Here is a 20,356-nt window from a genome sequence, read left to right as displayed (position 1 = left end):
GAGTCCCACTTCTTATACTGTGAGAAGAAAGTAATTGTCAATATGAGGAGGACCTATTATCCTCTCAGGTGGCCATCTGGCTCCAACAGCAGACCTGAGATAGACACTCTTGCTGATATTACCCTTCATGATCCTGGCTTCTTTTAGTGCCTGTTATTTGTCAAGTCATTTAAACATTTTATAACTCTCTTCCTTTTTCCTGCCAGCACATTCCCTATGCACAATAAGTCCTGTAACATTTACCCTATATTGGTAAGAACCCTAACTGAGTGATGTTGAGCACAGGATTCATAAGCACATATTCCTGGATTAGAATTTGATGCTACTACGTATAAATTACTTCTTTCAGTTTCACTACTTTTATCTGGAAAGTAATAATCATAATAAAGCATGTAAGATTAGTATAAGGATTAAATTACATTATATACGTGTGTGCACATGTGTATGTATGTATGTATATCTGTACATATATATACATATAAAAACATATATGTATCAGTTTTTAATGATAATTGTTCAAAATAAGGCATATTAGTCTATTCTATGGAGTGGAGTAAATAAGCTTGCATTTACTTTATTCACATCCCTTAAAATATTTTGGACATTTTAAACACATATTTTCACTTTTCTAGGCTAAAAACCTACAGGCACGGTATCCCCTCACCCCTTCCCAGAGTGGAGGGTGGTAGAGTTGGGTTTGGACATAGTGGGTCAGAATCTTTTGGTGTGGGACAGAAAATCGATATTTTCCATGGATATACAAAGATTTTCTTACACACACTTGATTTTGAACACTGTTCCAGAAGTTCACGACGAGTATAATATGTAGACTTCCCTGCTTTTTAAGTTAAGAGCCCGAGGATTCCTCTAACAAACTGACCTTAAACTCTCCTAATAACCCTGGAGGCAAGAGATTCCCTCATTGATCAACTTTTTTTGACCTAGAACACACTTGTACTCCAAATTCAAAGTTTCCTTTCAAAAAGTTGGGCCTTTTCTGCTTTTGATATTCTTTAGAGCTTCAGCTTACTGGTCTGGAATATTTTATAAAATCTTTACCAGACTATGAGTCTCCCTTTGCTCTTCAAAGTATAGTGTATACTAAACTTGTTGCAATTTGTATATTTCCTTATTCTTTCCCCTTTGACTATTTTCCCACTTTAGAGGGCTAAACTGTTTCCACCCACAACATTACAATAAGGACCTCAGATAAGGCTTGTGTATTTGCCCCAGAGAAGAAAGCTTTAAAATGCAAAACCAAAAGGACTCTATTCACCAAGGCGGAGGACAGTGAAGAAATGTGGTCCAAAACGATGGTCTCCTTCAACTGCCCTTACTCCTTTCCTTCATTTGTTCCTTCCCACAGCAATTCAAATGCTAGAATTGCTAATCATGCCCCCCCCAACCTGGGACTTGGATCTTAGAGTTACTGGAGGGAGATCATATTTCAAGGTCTTCCATTTTTCATCTTTAACATCCTGGCACTTCCTTACAATGTGTTTAAATAAGCACCAACCTCCTTGAGGGTTACTGCCTCTTAAAATGCTATCTCCTTTTTATCCCTGAGGTCAGCATAGTGTCAGACTTAGCTTTCCTAAAACTGAATACCAATAGTACTAACAATAAAATGAAATCATTAATACTGTAATAAATGATAGTAATTCAACAGCATCATTTAAGTACATAATAAAACAGGACAGTCACCAGATAAATAATAACATTTTATGTGTACATTTTATATTTCCATTTTATAGCTAGTCTTAAATACATAAAACTGGGCATCTACAACATATGAATTTCATTTTTATAACATGGCCAGTATGATGTAAATAAATCTCTTTTCTAAACAGGAAAATCATAAAGTTTTAAAATTTCTCATTTGGTAATGAGGTCAAAGTAGAACAAGAAAAGTGATGTATTTTCTCAGATAATCTTATGATTTTAAAAGACTCTAGAAACCATCTAGTTTGACTCTTATTTATAAAAGATGATTAGAAAATCAGAACGATTAAGTGACAGAATCAAGGTTACAAAGTTAATTAGCAATAGCTGATAAACTAAAAGGCAAGGCTTCTGAATTAGAAATCTGCCTGTCCTTTCTCCCCACATCCTATAAGAACAAATTTGGGAAGTAAATTGAAAACATTTTTAGTTATCTGATGTGTATGTGTTTCTATGTGTGAGTATAAAAAAAAACATCTTTGGCTCTCAACGAGGGATGTTCTCTTACGGGAAATCACAAATTTCAAGTCTTGAGCTCAGGCTATGATACCACAATTAATTTTAATTATTTATACCATGAATGAAACTTCATCGATAGCACTATTTTTAAAGAATAAAATAAAATATGAATAAATAATAGGTTGTGAAGATAGACCTACGAGGCCTTAATTTTAGAAATGGTATAATTTTTAAAAATTTAAAAAATCTGAACTTTTAGATGTGACAGTAGTATTCAGTGATATTGAGCTGATGTTCCTGACATTTAGAGGATTGTACAATCTGTGCAGTAACTTTCTTTTAAATGTGTCAACATATGCTACAGGGTATCTATTGGTAATTCAACATTTCTACCTTGTTTCTAAGATGAAGGTTCCAGGTATTTAGTTTGCTTTCACTGGTAGATTTAAAGAAATTATCTTTTTCCTTTGTCCCCCACCAACATTGTGCTAGAAAAGCTCTATTTACAGTTCAATGTTCACAGGTTCTATTTTACTCTTTTGAAAGTACATACAGGAATCCATAGAAGCAAAAATTTCAAATTTAAAACTAACATAAGAGGTCAGTGAAACTTCTCGGGGAAGTTACAGGGACAGAGTTTTAAGATGCAGAAGGCATTTAAGTGTAAAAACCACAAGGCATTATACATGGGGGAAGCACATGGGCAAATTCAGAAAGCAATAAACAAGAAAACTAAACCTATTGTACAACTAAAGAGAAGGGTGTAAACAGGGCAATGGTAGGAGTTAATACTAGAAAGATGAGCAAGGGCCAGATTATTCAGGGACTCATGTGCTCTACTTACTGGTTTAAACGTCATCTTGACAGCAGTGGGGATTAGTTGATAGATTTTAAGCAGTTCCCACAAAAAAATGCTTTGTCATGTCTCTGTGTCTTTGCTTTTATTGTTTCCTCTTCTAGGGTATCTCATTATCCTTCCTGTTCATGTTAACCTGCACTTACAATTATCTTCTACTCTATGTCCAGATTTACCTGTGCCTCTACATGAATGCTCCGAGAGTAAAGATCTTACCTTGTCTTTTATTTCTAGTGCCTCCCCAAGAAGCTAGGAATTGTGGAAACTCGGTAAATTCTTGTTAAAATGTATACTCATCATTTTTTTTATTAATGTTAAATATATCATGTGAAGAAGTTATTTTTAAAAAGATATATTCACAATGAAAAATAATTTTATTTAAGAATAGATGATTTAATTTTATGCTAATTAGAAAGAGCCTTGAATTTCATGAAAAAAATTCGAGAATAAAAAAGCATGCCATGCCATGCCATGCATCAATTGTTTTATCATAATTGTGGCATATTTGTGGGTAGGGATTGTTTTTTACTGTTTGTATTCTTATAAATACTTAAAAGTAGTACTTTTTTTCATGTTAATATTGAATATGTACTTTACTTAATTAAATAAGAGACCTACAGACACCAATAGAGTAAATACTATCTCAAAATATCTAACTTTTTAATCTTTGAGCTTTTAATTTGTCCTCTTCTGCTTATCAAAGACTAATACAAAATCGCCCAGATATAAACACCATAGACTATTACTCCTCTTACACACTGAATCTCACCTAGCTTACTCAATGACAATACCGAATACATAGTTAATTCGTATCATCCTCATTTTGAGAGTCAGTGCTAATTAAATTAATAAACTGAGGTTGCCAACTGAAAAGAATAAGATAGAAAACTGTCATAGTTTTTACTGTTATTATTTAATTAGGTTTACATGTCATTGTTACTGGCTGGGTCAATTTGTAAAATATATCACAATCTATACTTTTATGTTCATAATTTTGCAATAGCATCGTCCTTCCATAGGAAATACTGAAAACAAAGCCTCACAACCCTTCAGTTCATTTATCAACTCAGTTCGAAAGAAAAACTTTTCTCCAGAAAAATAGTGAACGTCGTTATCCTACAGGGAACATGACATTATTACAGCAGGTGGCATGGAGATGTATGGATTTTATTCTCTGCAGGCCCCACCTGATGCTTGACTGAACATTATGAGGTCATCTTTTAGTGCCCTAACCATTGTCTACAAAGAGAACAAAGAGGCTAGTCAATTAAATGCCTTGTATCACTGAAAAGATGGGTAGCGTCAGATTCTGAAGATGGCACTTTGTTTCCAAGACTGGGATACGATTTTATTCAAGTAAAAACCCATTGTTGTACAAATTATTGTAGGTAACAGCTTATCTAGGCAAATCAGTGATATGACTTGCAAGTGGGAACTTAGCAAGAAGCGGATTTAAAATCTCATTCATTAAATAATAAAGTACTTTAAAACACATCATAATACATAAGCACATATAGGTTAGACCAGAACTATTTAACAGAGCACTATCTTCAGTTGAAAAAAAAATAATAAATTGATGACTATTAAAGGGCTTTAATAAAAATTTAAACGATAAAAATCAAAGATGTCTGTTCTCATAATTAGCATTAGTAGTATTGTTATTAAGCAATTATAGTATTTTCCCCCCAGAATAATAACTACTAAAGGTTATGACTGTGGAACAGAATGGAGGAGGAGATTTTAGAATCCAACAGTCCTGAGTTCAAGTTATAATTCTACCACTTGTTTACTTTAGTCACTACCACTTGTTTATGTAAGTGGGCAAGGAGGCACTTAACCAAGTAAGTTACCCTTTTTCAGGCTCATATTTTTGGTCTGAAAAAAAATAAAGTATGCAAAGGTCACAATGTTGTTGTTAGATTAGAAATTATGTATGCAGGTAGCCTGCATGATGTCTGGCCCTAGTACATGCTAATTAAACAGGATCAGTCATCTTCAGCTCCCCTGCAGAATAACCCAGCATGAATGACACCACTATTAAAAATTCATTCAAACTTTGACTCTTACTTTAGATTCTGTAACTGCTTAATATGTAGAAATAGTCTAAATGTTTCTTCACAAGAAACAGTCCTTGACTGTTTTCTCATGTTCAGGCAAGTTATCTATTTGCTTTTTGAATAAGACCATCGTCAAGTCCAACTAAATGCATGCAAAATTGGAACTGTTCCCCTTCACCCAAATACGTGCACTGTACTGACATTGCTACCACTCAGTCACCTCAGACAAAAACCTGGGAGGGTTCTTCATTCTTTGGACAACTCTCCTCTCCACTTTTCCTAACTGATGGCACCGTTCAAGCCTTCAGCAACAACATTCTTCTAGTGGTGGTGGTGGTGTTCTACCTCCTTTCTCTGCCTATAGTTTTGTCCCCCTCAAATCTGTCTTACCGTCTCTAATTACAATTCATTTATTTAAAAACCAAAAATGACATTTTCTAAGAATGCAGGAAAACAAACACAAAAGATGCTTGCTTAGAACCTGGGGCGTTCAGGAATTGTTCTGGCTTCAAAACAATTTTTGAAGAGAAATGAGACAGCCAAACCACAATGATTCTTGTCCTTGTGAACTAATATTCTGGAGGGGAGGAGTCAAAGCAGACAATAAATTTCATACTCTAAATAAAAATAATATAGCATATTCCATGGTGATATGCTCAGTCTGTGTGTGTGTGTGTGTGTGTGTATAATTTTTAAAAAATAATCACCCAGACACTGAGAGATGTCTTCAAAACCCTGGAACATCATGTGTTACATGCTATCAGTGACCTCTCACTATCAGCACCCTTGCTTTTCACTAATGAATTGGACACATGCCTCTGGTATTTCCCAGTTCCTACCTCCCCATTCCCAACATAGACCTTCGTCCTTCACATCTGTGAAATCAGAGTTAATTATATTTTGGTTTAGTCTTGACTTTACTGTACTTTCCCTACAATTTGTCCAAATAAGAATATGCAGTTCCTGAGAATCCTGCCTCTCTGATTTTCCGACCTAATTTTGATGTTTATAGGATAAAAGAATGCTTGCTGCGCTTCTTAAATTATGGGGTTAAACAAAAGCAATGAAAACACTGCATTGGTTCTAACATAAATTACCTTCTCTCTGCTGGAGGAGCATTATCCGCTGCTTGGACTGTGAGCGCATAAATCCGCCCGACTATCAGTTCCACCCCCGGAGCGATGGTGATAAGCCCTGTTGTTTTGTTCATGACAAAGTCTCCCTGAGCCCCGACCAGGATTTCGTAGGTGATCTCTCCATTTGACCCCTCGTCTGCATCAACTGCAGTGAGCTGGAATTGAGAATCACAACATAAATCCTCTTGGGAGTCAACTCTTCACCATTGTGTCATTTTTCCCAACAAAAGACGCTTGCTTTCAAAGACAAAAATAAGTAAAGAAAATTCTCTTGGCATATACATTTTTGTTTTCTTGAATCGAGGCTACTGTGTATTATGATGATACTGAAGCAATCAAAGCAGGCAAGATTTTTTTCCCTTGCGAGAGTGATAAAAGGTTTTGGATCTTGAAGACTATCTTTATTTTAATTTACTAAAGGAAGAAAGTGGAAAGCCCTAAAAGCAAATCTAATGTCCAGATAAGAATATTTTTCTCTATCTTATCACCTGTTCTTAAGCTGTAAACATACATTTCTAAGGATGGAAGCCTGGAAAAAATGAAATAGGTGAAGTTTGCCTTAATTCCTTTATTACTCCTACCCTTCTTTTTGCTCTAATTTTTTCCAGACATAATATTTTCCTATCCATCTCTCAGAGACTCTCTTCTCCTGGAATTCTCTTTATTTACACATGATTTTAGGAAAGATTCTTATAATCTTGTTCACAGTGACTTCTAAAGGACTGATAATGCTTAGAGTATTACCTTTTCAAAAGCAAACAAATGCATCTCCAGTTGTAGAATATCTAGTTAGAAAATTAAGATACCAAGTCCAAGAAATATTTTTTGAGAAGAGGATTACAAGTCAGAGTCCCTGAAATAACATCATATAAGTGTCTGTATGGCTAATTTGCACATATTCATTATCACTTTGGAGCAAATGGTATCCAGTAGTTAAAGACTATCTTGGGTCATTATATGTAAAAAGAGAATAACCATGATTGATTTTATAAAGCAAAATCCAGGGAATAATGATTTAATATGTTAAATAAGACTCCTTGACTTCCTGAATAGATATAAATTTACTTAAGAGAAGAAAAAAAGAAAAAAAAGATTCCAGTGGGAAATCGTATGATACGCATTTTACGAAGAATCACAGACTTTTTTGTTTTCATCATTGGATGGATGGAGAGAAGAAAGCTGGCCTCAGTTTACACCTAAGAGAAAAACAATTAAAGTTTCCTGTTGAATAAAGAAGCACATAGGACTGTAATAAATAAACCTGCAGAAAAAATTTTCTTATTTACAGACATTTTCTCATGCAGTTCTAATCCATGAGTTTCACTTCTGCAAAGTAGCAGCTCTTTATATCCACAGACTCCTCTGGGAGACTACTGGACATGTTGGTGCACTTTCTTAGATGAAATCATGAATGTGCACATTTACCTTGAAACTGGAATTCAGCTTCAGGATTGCTGCATTAATTAATGTCTCATTCAAAGGATCACACAAACTGTTCTGATGAAATTTTGTAAAGAAAGTACTTTACACACTTCATCATGCTTACGAGGATGTGCTATGTGTGCCTAGTCTGTTCTACTTTTATTATCCACTGCACTTAGAAAGATAACATGCATAGAAATAGCAGCAACAAAAATAACTGAGACGAAAAACGGAAATTTGAGAGGGAGGCATAAATTCAGCTAAATCTGAGACTGGGTATTTGAGGGTAGGCAGATGTGGCTACCAGAAAGAAAGGTATCTGATTAAATGTTTCTGGGACTTGGGTGAGAATGACAGACATAGTCCTAAAGGCAAAGGAGAAGGAAACAATTTGCAGAAACAGTCAAAATGAGTGATATATATTTATGAAGAACTATTCAAGCCAGACAAACTCATTCTCTTTTGTGTGTGAATAAAATAAGAAAATTAGAGGATAGAGGTAGTGGAGGAGATATCAATTTTGATTATAGTAAATCACTTAACACGATGTCTCAGGAAATCTTAATTAAAATTTAGCTCAAATTGGATTCAATATTAACATTCTTCCTGGGACTTAAATTGGCTAAAGGAATTTAATGATAAATGGCAATGCATCATGTTAAGAAGTGTGGAGGAACGTGCTTTAGGGATATAGGCATTACGGCTGGTCTTATTTAACATTTTCAGAAATGATACTGGAAGAGAGGATAAGCTGGATGATAATTAAATTTTAAGAGGCACCCATCTGGGAGGTGCTGGAAATACCAAACAGTACTGCAAAGCACAGGTGATAGAAACAACCCCCAAGCTGCAGACTCAGCCAACTACAGATAAGATTATATATTCAGGGACACAACTAGTGCCACAGAAACCACGAGCAAGTAGGAAGGTTAACAAATACTCCAAAAATGAACTCTATGTTAGTTACTTACATAGCTTTATACAACTTTTCAGTTTTTCAGCACTAAGTAATAAAATAGTGTCAAGATCCACATAATTGAGTTCCTACATATGCAAACAAAAATATTTAAAAGAAATTAGTGGTGATTCAAGTTAGAAAAGGGAGCTGAGACACTGAATACCCTGAAAACAATAATAGGTAACATCTTGTGAGAAACCATGACACTAAACTATGGTGGGGATTTAACTCAATAACTCAGTGACCTTGTGATCAGTGGTCTGTGAGATCACAGGTATATGAAGCCTGTCCCTAATTTAGTGGGAAATACTGCCTTCTAAATAAAAATGGATTGGTTTACATGGAGAAGCCAAAGTGTTGCTCACATGTTATCAGATGAAAGTAAAATAAAAAATCTATGCTTTTTAATCATTTTACCTAAATGTTATGCTATTTAAATGGTAAGAAACACTAAGTTATTTGTTTTATATATTTCTTTTCTCTAATGTATTAGTCCATTTCAGGAAGTTTAATCTTACCTCCCCACAATTCCTCCCTCTCAGTATTCTAATATGTACACATTCCAGATATCCTTGTCCTCAGCCACCCCTCACTCCCACAAAGTAAAAATGATGGGGAGCACATAGACTAAGATTTCAAGACAGAATGCTTTCCTGTTTTTCTCTGAGAGAACATCTCAGAGCTAGAGTATAATCCTCCCATCTGCTTCTCTCAGATGTGATGTTTAATTGTGGTCAGTGCTGGAGAAGGACCCTGAATTTGGCGAAAGAAAGAAAAGAAAGAAAAGAAAAGAAAAGAAAGAAAGAAAGAAAGAAAGAAAGAAAGAAAGAAAGAAAGAAAGAAAGAAAGAAAGAAAGAAAGAAAGAAAGAAAGAAAGAAAGAAAGAAAGAAAGAAAGAAAGAAAGAAAGAAAGAAAGAAAGAAAGAAAGAAAGAAGGAAGGAAAGAAAGAAAGAAGGAAGGAAAGAAAGAAAGAAGGAAGGAAAGAAAGAAAGAAGGAAGGAAAGAAAGAAAGAAGGAAGGAAAGAAAGAAAGAAGGAAGGAAAGAAAGAAAGAAGGAAAGAAAGATTGATTTATCTTTGGCGAGGTTTGGACAGATTAAGGAGCAACACTGCTGCCTCATGAGAGACAAATGGCTGGTGCACTGAATGACATGCAGAAGTTTGTGTCAGTGAAAATTTATACTTACTGGATGGCATGTGGTTATGATGCCAGACCAGTTAAAAACCAGAGTTGGCAGAGAAATAGTCTCTAATACTTACTCTGGTGATGGAAAAAATGTATGAAAAAATTGATACATAAACGGATACATTTATTCAGACCTTAATTTGTGCCAGACACTGGGCTCTGAAAAATGCAGAGTGTGGAAGTTATAGACAAAATTATTTCTGTCAAGTAGTTTGTGGTCTGGAAGAGGAAACAGGAAAGAAAACTATCTTTAATATAAGTGCTATTAGAGATGGATAAAACGAAATACAAAAGTACAGAAAAGCCTGTAGCGTCAAGGGGGCAGGAAGAATAAGCCAATGAATATTCAACTTAATAAAAGAAAAGCTAATTCTTTATCATTCAGTTCCTCCCCCTACAATGGCAGTCAAATTGCTATCCTACTGCCTCGTGAAATTACCATGAGTTTGGTCATATTATTCCATCTTCAATAAGATCCTATAAACATCCTGGTAAGTTCATGAAATTCTAATCAGCAATGAAAGCTTCCTAACTATTTAAGTCCTAACAGATACTCCTCTCCACTCACTTTTCTCATAATATTTTAGGATGCTCCTTCTATTTTAACAATTCAATAATGGTTTGTGATATTTTCGGATTATTTCACTTGCATAAGGATTATCTCTTACAATGTATATTAAACTCCTTAAGGGTTATGACTATTCTTATTCATTCTATGTATTTTTCAGAGCATCTAGTTTAGTGTCAAACACAAAAACATCTATATGCATTAAATTATTATTTGTCCAGGAAAATACACATATAACATGTGTTTGTAATACAAATACACATTATGACTTGCCCTGTGGTGTTTTTGTTTGTTTCCTTTGACAAACTAAATAAGCAAGGTTACTAGGCTTGGAAATCCCTGCTTTTCTATTTGAAATATTATTTTTTTCCTAAGATAGCCTATCTTTGAAACATCTCAATGCCCAAGCATTTTTCTTTTACCCAATGACTATGCTTTGACTTTGTAACACAATTTACTGCAAGAGGGAGCCAAGAGGCAGACATTTTCTTTGAAACAACGGTTGAACACATGTGCATACACACTTACCACAGAGAGCAATGTTATTATTTGACATAATGTCAGAGTCATTAAAATACTACATAGGCTTATTCTAATTTTGTTTATGATATTGGAAATTATAAAAGTAATTTTAATATGTAATTTCATGTGTAATGTTTATGTGGAGCATATCTCAGTGTCAACCTGTAAGACTTCATAGATGGCCTACAAAATTGTTTTTTGTGCAGCATAAAATACTGTTGCATGAACTGAAGATAAAACATCATTCTCGTGGTGGCAGGGTACAGCTCAGTGGTAGAGTGTGTGCTTAGCATGCATAAGGTCCTGGGTTCAATCCCTAGCACTTCCATTAAAATAAATAAATACATAAGTAAACCTAATTATCTCCCACCGTCCCCCCAAAAATAAACCCACATTGAAAAAAAATCATTCTCATTCATGTCAGTAATTTCTCTCTAGACACAAGATGTGCTAATAATTTGATTATACTCAATTTCTAGTCGTGAAAGATGCAGATGCCATTTTATAGCAGGGCTCCTCCAAATGTGGTTCATGAACCATGTAAGTCAACATTGCCCTCTTTCCTTGTACAATAATCAAGTGTAAGAGATAGAAAGTCAGATGGCCAATTTTACAACTGAGAACTTTTAACCAGGACCCACCTTTCATGACCAATCTATCCAATGCTTGCAGTCAAGGATGACTACCTCATAATAAGATGATAATAGACTCAAATAATTATGTACTTACATCAGGCCAAGACAGTCTCATGGCTACATTGAAAATAGTCTGATTATAATACTTAAAATCTGTTATCCAAGGCTTACTTTGATGGAGAATGCTCTCTGTCCCCTTTGTTTCTAACATGTTCACTCTTTGGGACAACAGGTTACTAACCAAAAAGGAAACTAACTGATCTTCTGTTGGGTTAGTGAGGAAAGGTAGGGTTACTGAAGGGTACATGGAGGTTTGAACCCACTTTCTGACCCTTAAAAGACAGGTGCAAATCACAGTTGTCAGTCATTTTGCTGTTTTAAGATTTTCCTCTCAATGGGAAATCTATTTTCTTTTATTTCTAGGCCCATGGAGGGTGTTTTATAACCTCACGCTCTTTTACCACATACCAGGCATAACATTAAAAATACTAATTATAAAGCTTCATTTCTTGGCATTTAAATAATTTTAAAAATTAGAGGCATATAGACACAAACAATGCTCTATCTTCATAATCTGCATATTCCAGGGAAATATATAAAATATGGATCTTTAAAGGCAGGGCAAAATGTATTTTATCAAGAGATACATAAGGGAAATTAACTTTTGTAGCCTGCAAATGCCAGAAATAAGCTTTTGATCCCCTAAGACAGACATTTTTGAGATAGGGTTCCACCACCCAATTGCTATCGTTTTCTTAGTTACACTTTCTAGTTCCCTGCTGGCTGTTTTTCCTGTGTAAACTTACTTTTATTTCCAATTACGTGTATTACAGAGATGAGAATCAGATCTAACTAAATAAGAACATGATAATAATTGTCATGCTTTATCTGTATAAGCCATAATATTGCCCCCTATGAAAGTGTCTCAGTAAAGATAAATGTAGCTCTCCAGATCCATCTGTTGACTGGAAATAAAGGCCAATACATTTATACCTTCCCATTCATTCATGGCTACTTGTCTGCAGGTCCTTCTTTTCTTCATCCTCAAATAAACACTTATGAAGTATTTACTATATTAGGCATCTGCTCTACTATATGCACTATGGATACAGATACTGCAGATGCAGAGATAAACTAATCATAGTTCTGCCTTCAAGACAAATCAGTAAAAAGGCCGATTCCATCAATATGACAAGCATCATAATGAAGACGTGAATACACGTACTGTGGCAGCTGGAAACCTTTCCTCTGATTACCACATACATACCAGAGGACATTCACACGAGATACACTTTCAGAATTTCCAGCTCAGGCTATATTGTTACTCATTTCTATATCACTGAAGAAAACACACCTTAGTCCAATAAATAAAACAGAGATAGCACTGAATTATTTTTGATTTCTATGAACAATTATACCATGCAGTGTTGTTTATAATTCATCCTTTGGATAAACATGTAATGTGTGGCTAATATGTTTGGCAGGTGCTGGCATTAGAGCAGCAAATAGACAGATGGTCCCTGATGGAGGTTTTAGTTTGGGGTGGGGGAGAGAATAATTTCAGTTGATCATAGTGACAATGACAGTGATGAGAAAAAAGTTATAGAAAATGAACGTGGGACCAGGGGTGTATATGTATGTGCGTGTGCTGGGAGGCTATTGGCACTAAACTGTTAGGAAAGTTTTCTCTGAAGAAGTAACATTTTGAGCTGAGTCCTGTGAGTTAGCCTTGTAAAATATTGAGTAAGAAGAGTTCTTGATTAACAGAAAATAGTGTACAAAAGCCATGAGGCATATTGTTCACTATTTCTTCCCATACATTTCACACCGATGAGGACACACCACGGTATCATAGTATTTTGGCTACAAAGTATCACGTTACTGGTGGGTTGCAAGAACAAGAAGAATTCCTAGGAATTACCTACAGAAAACTACCAAGGGATGCTCCATCAGAAAGAAAAAAAATATAAAGAATAAGAGAAAGTAATCAAGCTATAAAAGAAGGGAAAGAGATCAAGGTAAAGGAAACGACTGGAGAAAATGAGAGAAAGGCACATTCAGGTAACTGGGGGCAGCAGTTTAATAGGATTGAAACATAGGAATAGAGGGCCAGAGATAAGGCTGGAGAGAAAAACAAGAACCAGAACATGAAGACTTCAGTACATTGTTTAGGCATTTGACTGCTTTTGTAATACTCTATCTAATACTAAAATATATACATAAATAAATTTATTTATTAGTATTCATTATATACTGTACTATTATATATTAGTATATATTCTATATATAACATATCATTATATATTAGATGTTGCTATGTAATAAGTTATAATATGTAATTGCTATATATTATATTACATATTCTATATTATAATATATAAAATTATATATAAAATTTAGTAATAATTTGGGGCCTTTCAAATGCTCTACAAAGTATATAAAGTCATGGCCTTCCTGGCTTGAGAATATTAAGCCTGACTCTAAGATGCAGAGGAAAATATAGATCAGTGGTCTTCACATAACGGGACAACTGAAACCCTTTGGGTTTGTTTATTATATTAATTACCTAAGTATTGCTCACAGAACTTCAGATCCAGGCGAGGAGAAGTGAATTTTGGTCATCTGTATTCCTAAATAGCCCCCTAGATAATTCTGATATACAGCCAGTTTGGAAAGTACTAGAGTCAAACATTCTCCAGGTTTCTAAAAATCCTCAAGGAAGAACATGATTACTTCTTTATAACTTATACTCAGAATAAAAAAAAAAAAAGGTTTTTGAGATAACTTGTAATTTACTGAAACATAGTAAGTACAGCTAATGGTAAAAATAATTCCAAAGTTCAAAAATCAAGTATAAAGATTTTGTCAGATTTCTGTGCTTTCAATATATCATTTACTATCTAATCTCAATTTTCCCTGTAGTAATGATTCCATTTTATGTCTGGGAAATCAATATCTAACAGTATTATCCACCAATTAATTAATGCAGTCCTTTGTATTTATCACCAAGGGAAATTTAACCCATTTCTACAATAGTCAAAATGATTTGAAATTTTAAACTACATGTCCAGTACTTGAAACTTCAGTATATTAAAAATATGCATTATATTAATTAACTATATTTAGTATATTAAAAATCAAGCATTAATAGGTCAAATAATCTAGTTAATTGTACTTTAAGGCGTGTATAGATATACTTTTATTTAAAAAGTAAGCAAAAATTTAAAGCTTTCTAAGTTAAATTATGCCATACAGTAAGTCTGAAATTCATTTTCATTTCTTAAGCAATTTCTTAACCAATGCATTATGTAATGCCCATGGAAATAACTGTTTTGAATATATCCATATGATGCATAGGTAGTTACCTGTATGACACTGTCCCCAGGGTTCATATCTGTGTAAACATAGACATCATAGGATATTTCAGGGAAGGTTGGCGTGTTATCATTTGCATCCATCACCCAAATATTGACAATAACTGGCTCGCTTTCTTGTACTCCATCAAATGCTGTTATCTTTGGGGGTAGAAAAACATATTTAACAGAGAAGTCACATGGGCATAAGCAGTATAGAATTCACTGTTCAATTTAAGAAGTTTTTGATATGTAATTTATAGTTCTAAAAAGGCACTAAAGTGTTTTGTTGATAAAAGAAAGAAATAAAACCATAATAGTACATGTAATCAAAGTGCTTCAATATGATACGAAGTAATTCTGGAGAATTCAAGCTTTATTTTTAATGTATTCAATTCTAAGCACATTTTAAATAAGCTGATATGCAGCATGTCTTAGAGGACTGAACTGGGCCAATAGCATTGCTAATTCTTAGGAGTTAACTACTACTTAAACTTTAAAAAAATGAATAGGAAGATAGTCTCTACTTTTACATATTTTTGTACGCAATGCAATAGTTGCTTTTACAGCCAACATGCTTATACCAGTCAAGAAAGTAGGTGCCCCGCATACGTAATAACATTTTCTTGTAACGCACAAAATCACAGTTTTTAAAGGACCACTAGCCTTAGTTAACAGTGATATCTTAATTATATTATCAACTTTTAAAGAAGATCTCACCAAAAATGTCAGTGCTACAACACTATCATCCTTGTTTCGAGTGACTTCTAAAAATCCACTCTGTATCTAAAATTTAACTGTGGACTTTAGGTTTTCTTGAAGTTCTCATTCTGCTGTCTAAGCTTTTCTGGAAAGAACTCCTATATAAGTTCCATTACCTGTACTTTTCTATCAGCTCATTTTTCTGTTATATTTGAATAAAATCTAGTTCAGGAATTTAGATAATAAATAGAACTCCCATTTTACCTCTATTCACCTCTAAACCCTACTAGTCATATAGTATGTATTTCTGTCTCATGGTAACTATTAACATCACAGCTTAAATAATCCTCTCTCTCTTTCTCTCTAGCTCTTGATACTTTTCCCTTGATTAACCTAACCTAGGATTTCTCCATCTTAGTACTACTGACATTTTGAGCAGATAATTTGTGTTGGGGGGTCTGTTCTGTGTTTCATAAGAGGTCAAGCAGCATGCTTGGTGTCTACCCACCAGATGCCAACAGCACTTCTTCACAGAAGTAACAACCAAAAATGTCACCAGACATTGCAAAGTGGCTCTGGGGAAGGGCGGGATGAGGGTGATGGTGGTACAGGATCATCCCCAGGGAGAACCACTGGCTTAACCCTATGACAAAATTTAAAATGCAATAACAAAAATTAATTTGTTAATTAGTTAATGTTAGAAAATAATTCTTTACTTTGTTGATTCCAGTTTATAATGTCTCAATTTAAGTCTATCATGAGTGGATGGTGAGGAATAAGATTCCCATCTTCTTGTTCTCAGCTCAAAATTTATTTTTCTTCTGTTGGAAAAAAAAATGGTAGCAAAACTACACAAACTTAGGAACACAAAACAGAGAAAATGCATGTGAAGAAATTATTACTGATATTCTCTATGCTATTGCTTGAAAATACTGCCTTTTTCCTTTCAAATCATTGACCTTTTCAGTTTTAAGCAGACATCTCTTTCTCATACTACATATATATACTTACATATATATACAGACACATATAAAATTGCTTTACCGAAAAGGTGTAAGTTTGCTGTTCTTCTCTGTCCACTGGTTGCAGTAAGGTGAGGTAGCGAGTGATACCAGTCTGCGTGACGGTGAAGACTGAAGTGTAATCATTTAGAAAAAGGTGAAGCTCTGGGTCTTTTGTCTTTAAAAAAAAAAAAAAACATTATTTTAAATGTTAAGTAAATAATGCAGCTTTTAGTTCATTACCTAGAAAGTAATTTTTCAAGTTTATTACAAATATACATAACTGTATTAAGAATTTCTAAAGAAAAGAGAGACTTAACTAGATACTTAGTCATAATTGCACTAAACTACCCAAAGACAATTACTCATTTTGTGGCAAACAAGACACTTAAATAAGTACTAGTATAATTAATGTGAATAAAGGGACAATAGTAGGAAGAAGAATAAAATAGAAAAAAGTCCAAATGGATACATTCTTATTGATTATTTATCAATATTTTCCAGAACTTCACTGGACTCAAGAAATAAGAAACAAACGCATGAATAGGAAATTGGAGCCCAGAATTTTAGCTGTAGAATTTTACAATTACTTCATTTGTTATTATAAATTGCACATATGCATATTACTATCCTGTTCTCATGTTTATCGTAAAATAGAAATAAAATTGGTTATGTATAATTCATTGCCTATAAATAGTGTGCTTGCTGTTTCTTATTTTAATGCTGTAAAGATTCTCCAAAGGGAAACATAATATTTATTTTAATTAAAATTGCAAATGATTAGATATAAAATATACGAATAGACCACATGTGTCTGATAAAAGGGTTTAGGAAAAAATGATTTATACATAAAAAAGGAAGTGATTGAAAAAGTTCAAAACAGAAGTAATTAATTGATTGAAAATTGGTTGAAAATCCTTCACAATCTTACTGCCATCCCTGAAAGATAAGATATTAATCTCTGCAATTCAGAGAAAGAATAAAGACAAAATAGGAAGGCTTGGATTGGTGTCTGCACAGTGAAATAGGAAGGCCAGGCAAATTAAAAGCAGAATACTGACAGGGTGGACTACCAGGAAGGCTATGAAAAATAGGAACAAGGATGAAAGAGGGAGGTAAGGCGTTTTGCAGATTATGGCAACTTTTAAAATATTACAGTATGAAATGTGATTTAATATCACAGATTATTTTTCTAAGTTTGATAATCAAAGGCTGAGGGCATTGTTTTGAAAAAAAATTAGAACTCACATTTTAAAAATTTCTATGTAAATGTGAGAAAGTTGAAACACACATGACTGTATTAAAAAGTGGCCATGATTTGATTCACAGGATACTTTAAACTATGAATCTGCTTACAGTTTCAGTATGTGTATATATCAAATAACTTTGAAATGAATGGTTTCATTTGAATTTGACACAAGTTCTGTATTTGCAATATCTCATTAGGAGATATTATTTAGCTATAGTATGGTAGCTTCTATGTCCATGATTTTGATATAAGGTCAGTGTGATACATTTATCCGGGAACAATAAAAAAAATAATATTATAGATGATCATTTCTTTGATCCATTTGTTATAAAATAATCATAGTTGTTAAGCATTGTAAAAAGCCAAGAGGCTTTACATTGATATTTTCCAAGAGGCATTTCAGCTGTTTTCATTTCAGTGTCATGATCCCAAATGCTCAGCATGGCTAGGAAATGGGGTATTTTGTTTAATCAAACATGTCAGTTAATAAAAAGTTAAATGAATTATTTTAAACAGTAAGTTATAAAATCTATATTAAAAATGTATTTCTGAACCACACTTTAGGGATTCTTCTTATTTTGTTATACTTTAGAGCCAATTGCAATGAAATTCAATTATTTTTTAATAATCACAAATGTTAGCATGCAGTTTCAATTAATAAAAAATTATTGTAAGTATAGGTGCCTGTCCCTTTTTAGCATTTATCCTTTATTTTACTTATCAAGGTAAAATCACTAGGCTTTTAAATTCATGTATTTTTTTCTGAGTGTACCAACGATGGTGCCAATGAACACAGCATCCTTTCCTCATATGTTCACACTACAAGTAATCTGAGCTGAGCAAGTTTTGCTATGTGATTTGCTTACCAAATATTTACTTCTTACCCTTGGTTCAAATCCTTCAATCATTCTCTACTTCCTTTATAACTAATCCTCTCTCAATTTCTTTTCTTCCTTTACACTGCAGTCTCTGTTAGTAAATTTGTCAGGTATATTCATTCATATACTCACCACAGACTTAAAAGTTTTTTTTTTTTTAATGTCAGGTACTGAGATAGTGAAATACTGCAGTGAGTGCTGGGTTGTAAACCAGTGTATAGATATGTGACTACTGTATAACATAATTGTGTCACAAACCACAGAGTTTATTTTACCAGTTTATGAAAGCAACAAGATTTTCATTGTCAAGTGCTTCCCATTTGAAGATGATACACAACCAGTACTTCATAAGCAGACTTTCCTATTTGATAATCAGAAACATTAAAGACCTTTTGATAATTTAATTATTTCTACTTCGAGTCCTTTTATAGTAACTAACTAAAGACTAAAATAACATTTCCCAGATTGTTTTATACAAAAAAAAACATAAAGTTAGCATTGTACATGGCACATTACAGCTCATTCTAATTTGTCCAGTTAATTTCTGATTAAAATAAAAATTTTGAAGTGCATTAATATTTAAAATAGTAACTTTTTAATTTCTAGATTCACCATGCTATTGGTGAATGTTTGGGTATTTAAGAATTTAAGAAGGTAGATTTGGAAATGTTCAGCCAATTATCACTCAAAGTTTAATACCTGAGAGGTATTTATAAGGATGTTACTAGTTTCAGGTGTGGTGTATTATAAGTTTAAATGGAAGATAATTCTTTATTACTCTAATAGGGACAGTAGATTTTACACAGTCCTTGTGTCTATAAATTTATTTAAAATACTAGTTTTCTAAATCAATATGTATACAGAGGGCTAATTAATATAACAATCTTTTTCCACCAACATAAGATAATAATATTTTACTCTAAATTATACATCAATATATACTAAAAGTATAACATATTACTTCATTGATTTGTGTAGTTTTTTCTGGGAGGGTAAAATAAACTCTGATATTCACTCACAGAACAGAAAAAAATGAATGCAAAAGTAAACACATAAACAAATGCAAAGGGAAAATAACACATGAATGTAAAATTTTGAGATCCAATCACCTAAAAGAAATATGTTCAAATATGACAGTCTGTTGAATTTGAAACCAATTTTGGGTCCAATGAGAATCAAAATATGATATCACACACACAGTAGATTATATGCATCCTCATATATATGCACATACAACACAGAAATATATATGTTCACATATATATGCATACTTAAGTGCATATATATAGATTACAAAGCATAACAAGAAAATGACAAAAAATTTAATCTCATCTGCCTATTTGAATTACTTGACAGTAGTTCTCTGAAGTACCTTGTTCAAAAGGGTTTGACCCCAAGGTTAGAATCTTTCTGAAAGAATGTGGTGATGAATTATTAATGCTTCATGAGCTAAAAAAGTTTTAAAAATAATCTTTAAGTTTACATGCAGTTTGGATTCTACTCAATTTCATACTACTATAACTGATAATATCATTTAAATAAATTTGAATTATATGTATATTTAATAGTTTTAGGTCTGTATAAATGATAGTGAAATAATTGCCTGTTTTTCTAAGCAGAAAGGAAAAAGAGCAAGGAAATGAACCACAGCA

At 33.4% G+C, this 20,356-nt stretch overlaps 1 protein-coding gene and 1 long non-coding RNA gene across 2 annotated transcripts in view; one reads left to right on the top strand and one right to left on the bottom strand.

Annotated features, from left to right (window-relative positions):
• Nucleotides 1-20,356, bottom strand: part of LOC102539006 (protocadherin-15) — a 379,801-nt gene that overhangs the window by 196,901 nt on the left and 162,544 nt on the right. Inside the window, exons 10-12 of the mRNA XM_072971518.1 lie at nucleotides 16,621-16,755; nucleotides 14,887-15,036; nucleotides 6,192-6,385 (exon numbers count right to left, since the gene is read on the bottom strand). Of these exons, the coding sequence (XP_072827619.1) occupies nucleotides 6,192-6,385; nucleotides 14,887-15,036; nucleotides 16,621-16,755 (479 nt within the window). The remainder of the gene's footprint in view (nucleotides 1-6,191; nucleotides 6,386-14,886; nucleotides 15,037-16,620; nucleotides 16,756-20,356) is intronic.
• LOC140699349 (uncharacterized) overlaps nucleotides 1-20,356 on the top strand; it is a 29,767-nt gene that overhangs the window by 8,406 nt on the left and 1,005 nt on the right. The gene's annotated exons all lie outside the window — the stretch shown is intronic.

Source organism: Vicugna pacos, chromosome 11, assembly GCF_048564905.1.
Source record: "Vicugna pacos chromosome 11, VicPac4, whole genome shotgun sequence".
NCBI lineage: Eukaryota > Metazoa > Chordata > Mammalia > Artiodactyla > Camelidae > Vicugna > Vicugna pacos.
The sequence above is the reverse complement of the archived record's forward strand: the minus strand, read 5'-3'. Positions and strand labels throughout refer to the sequence as shown.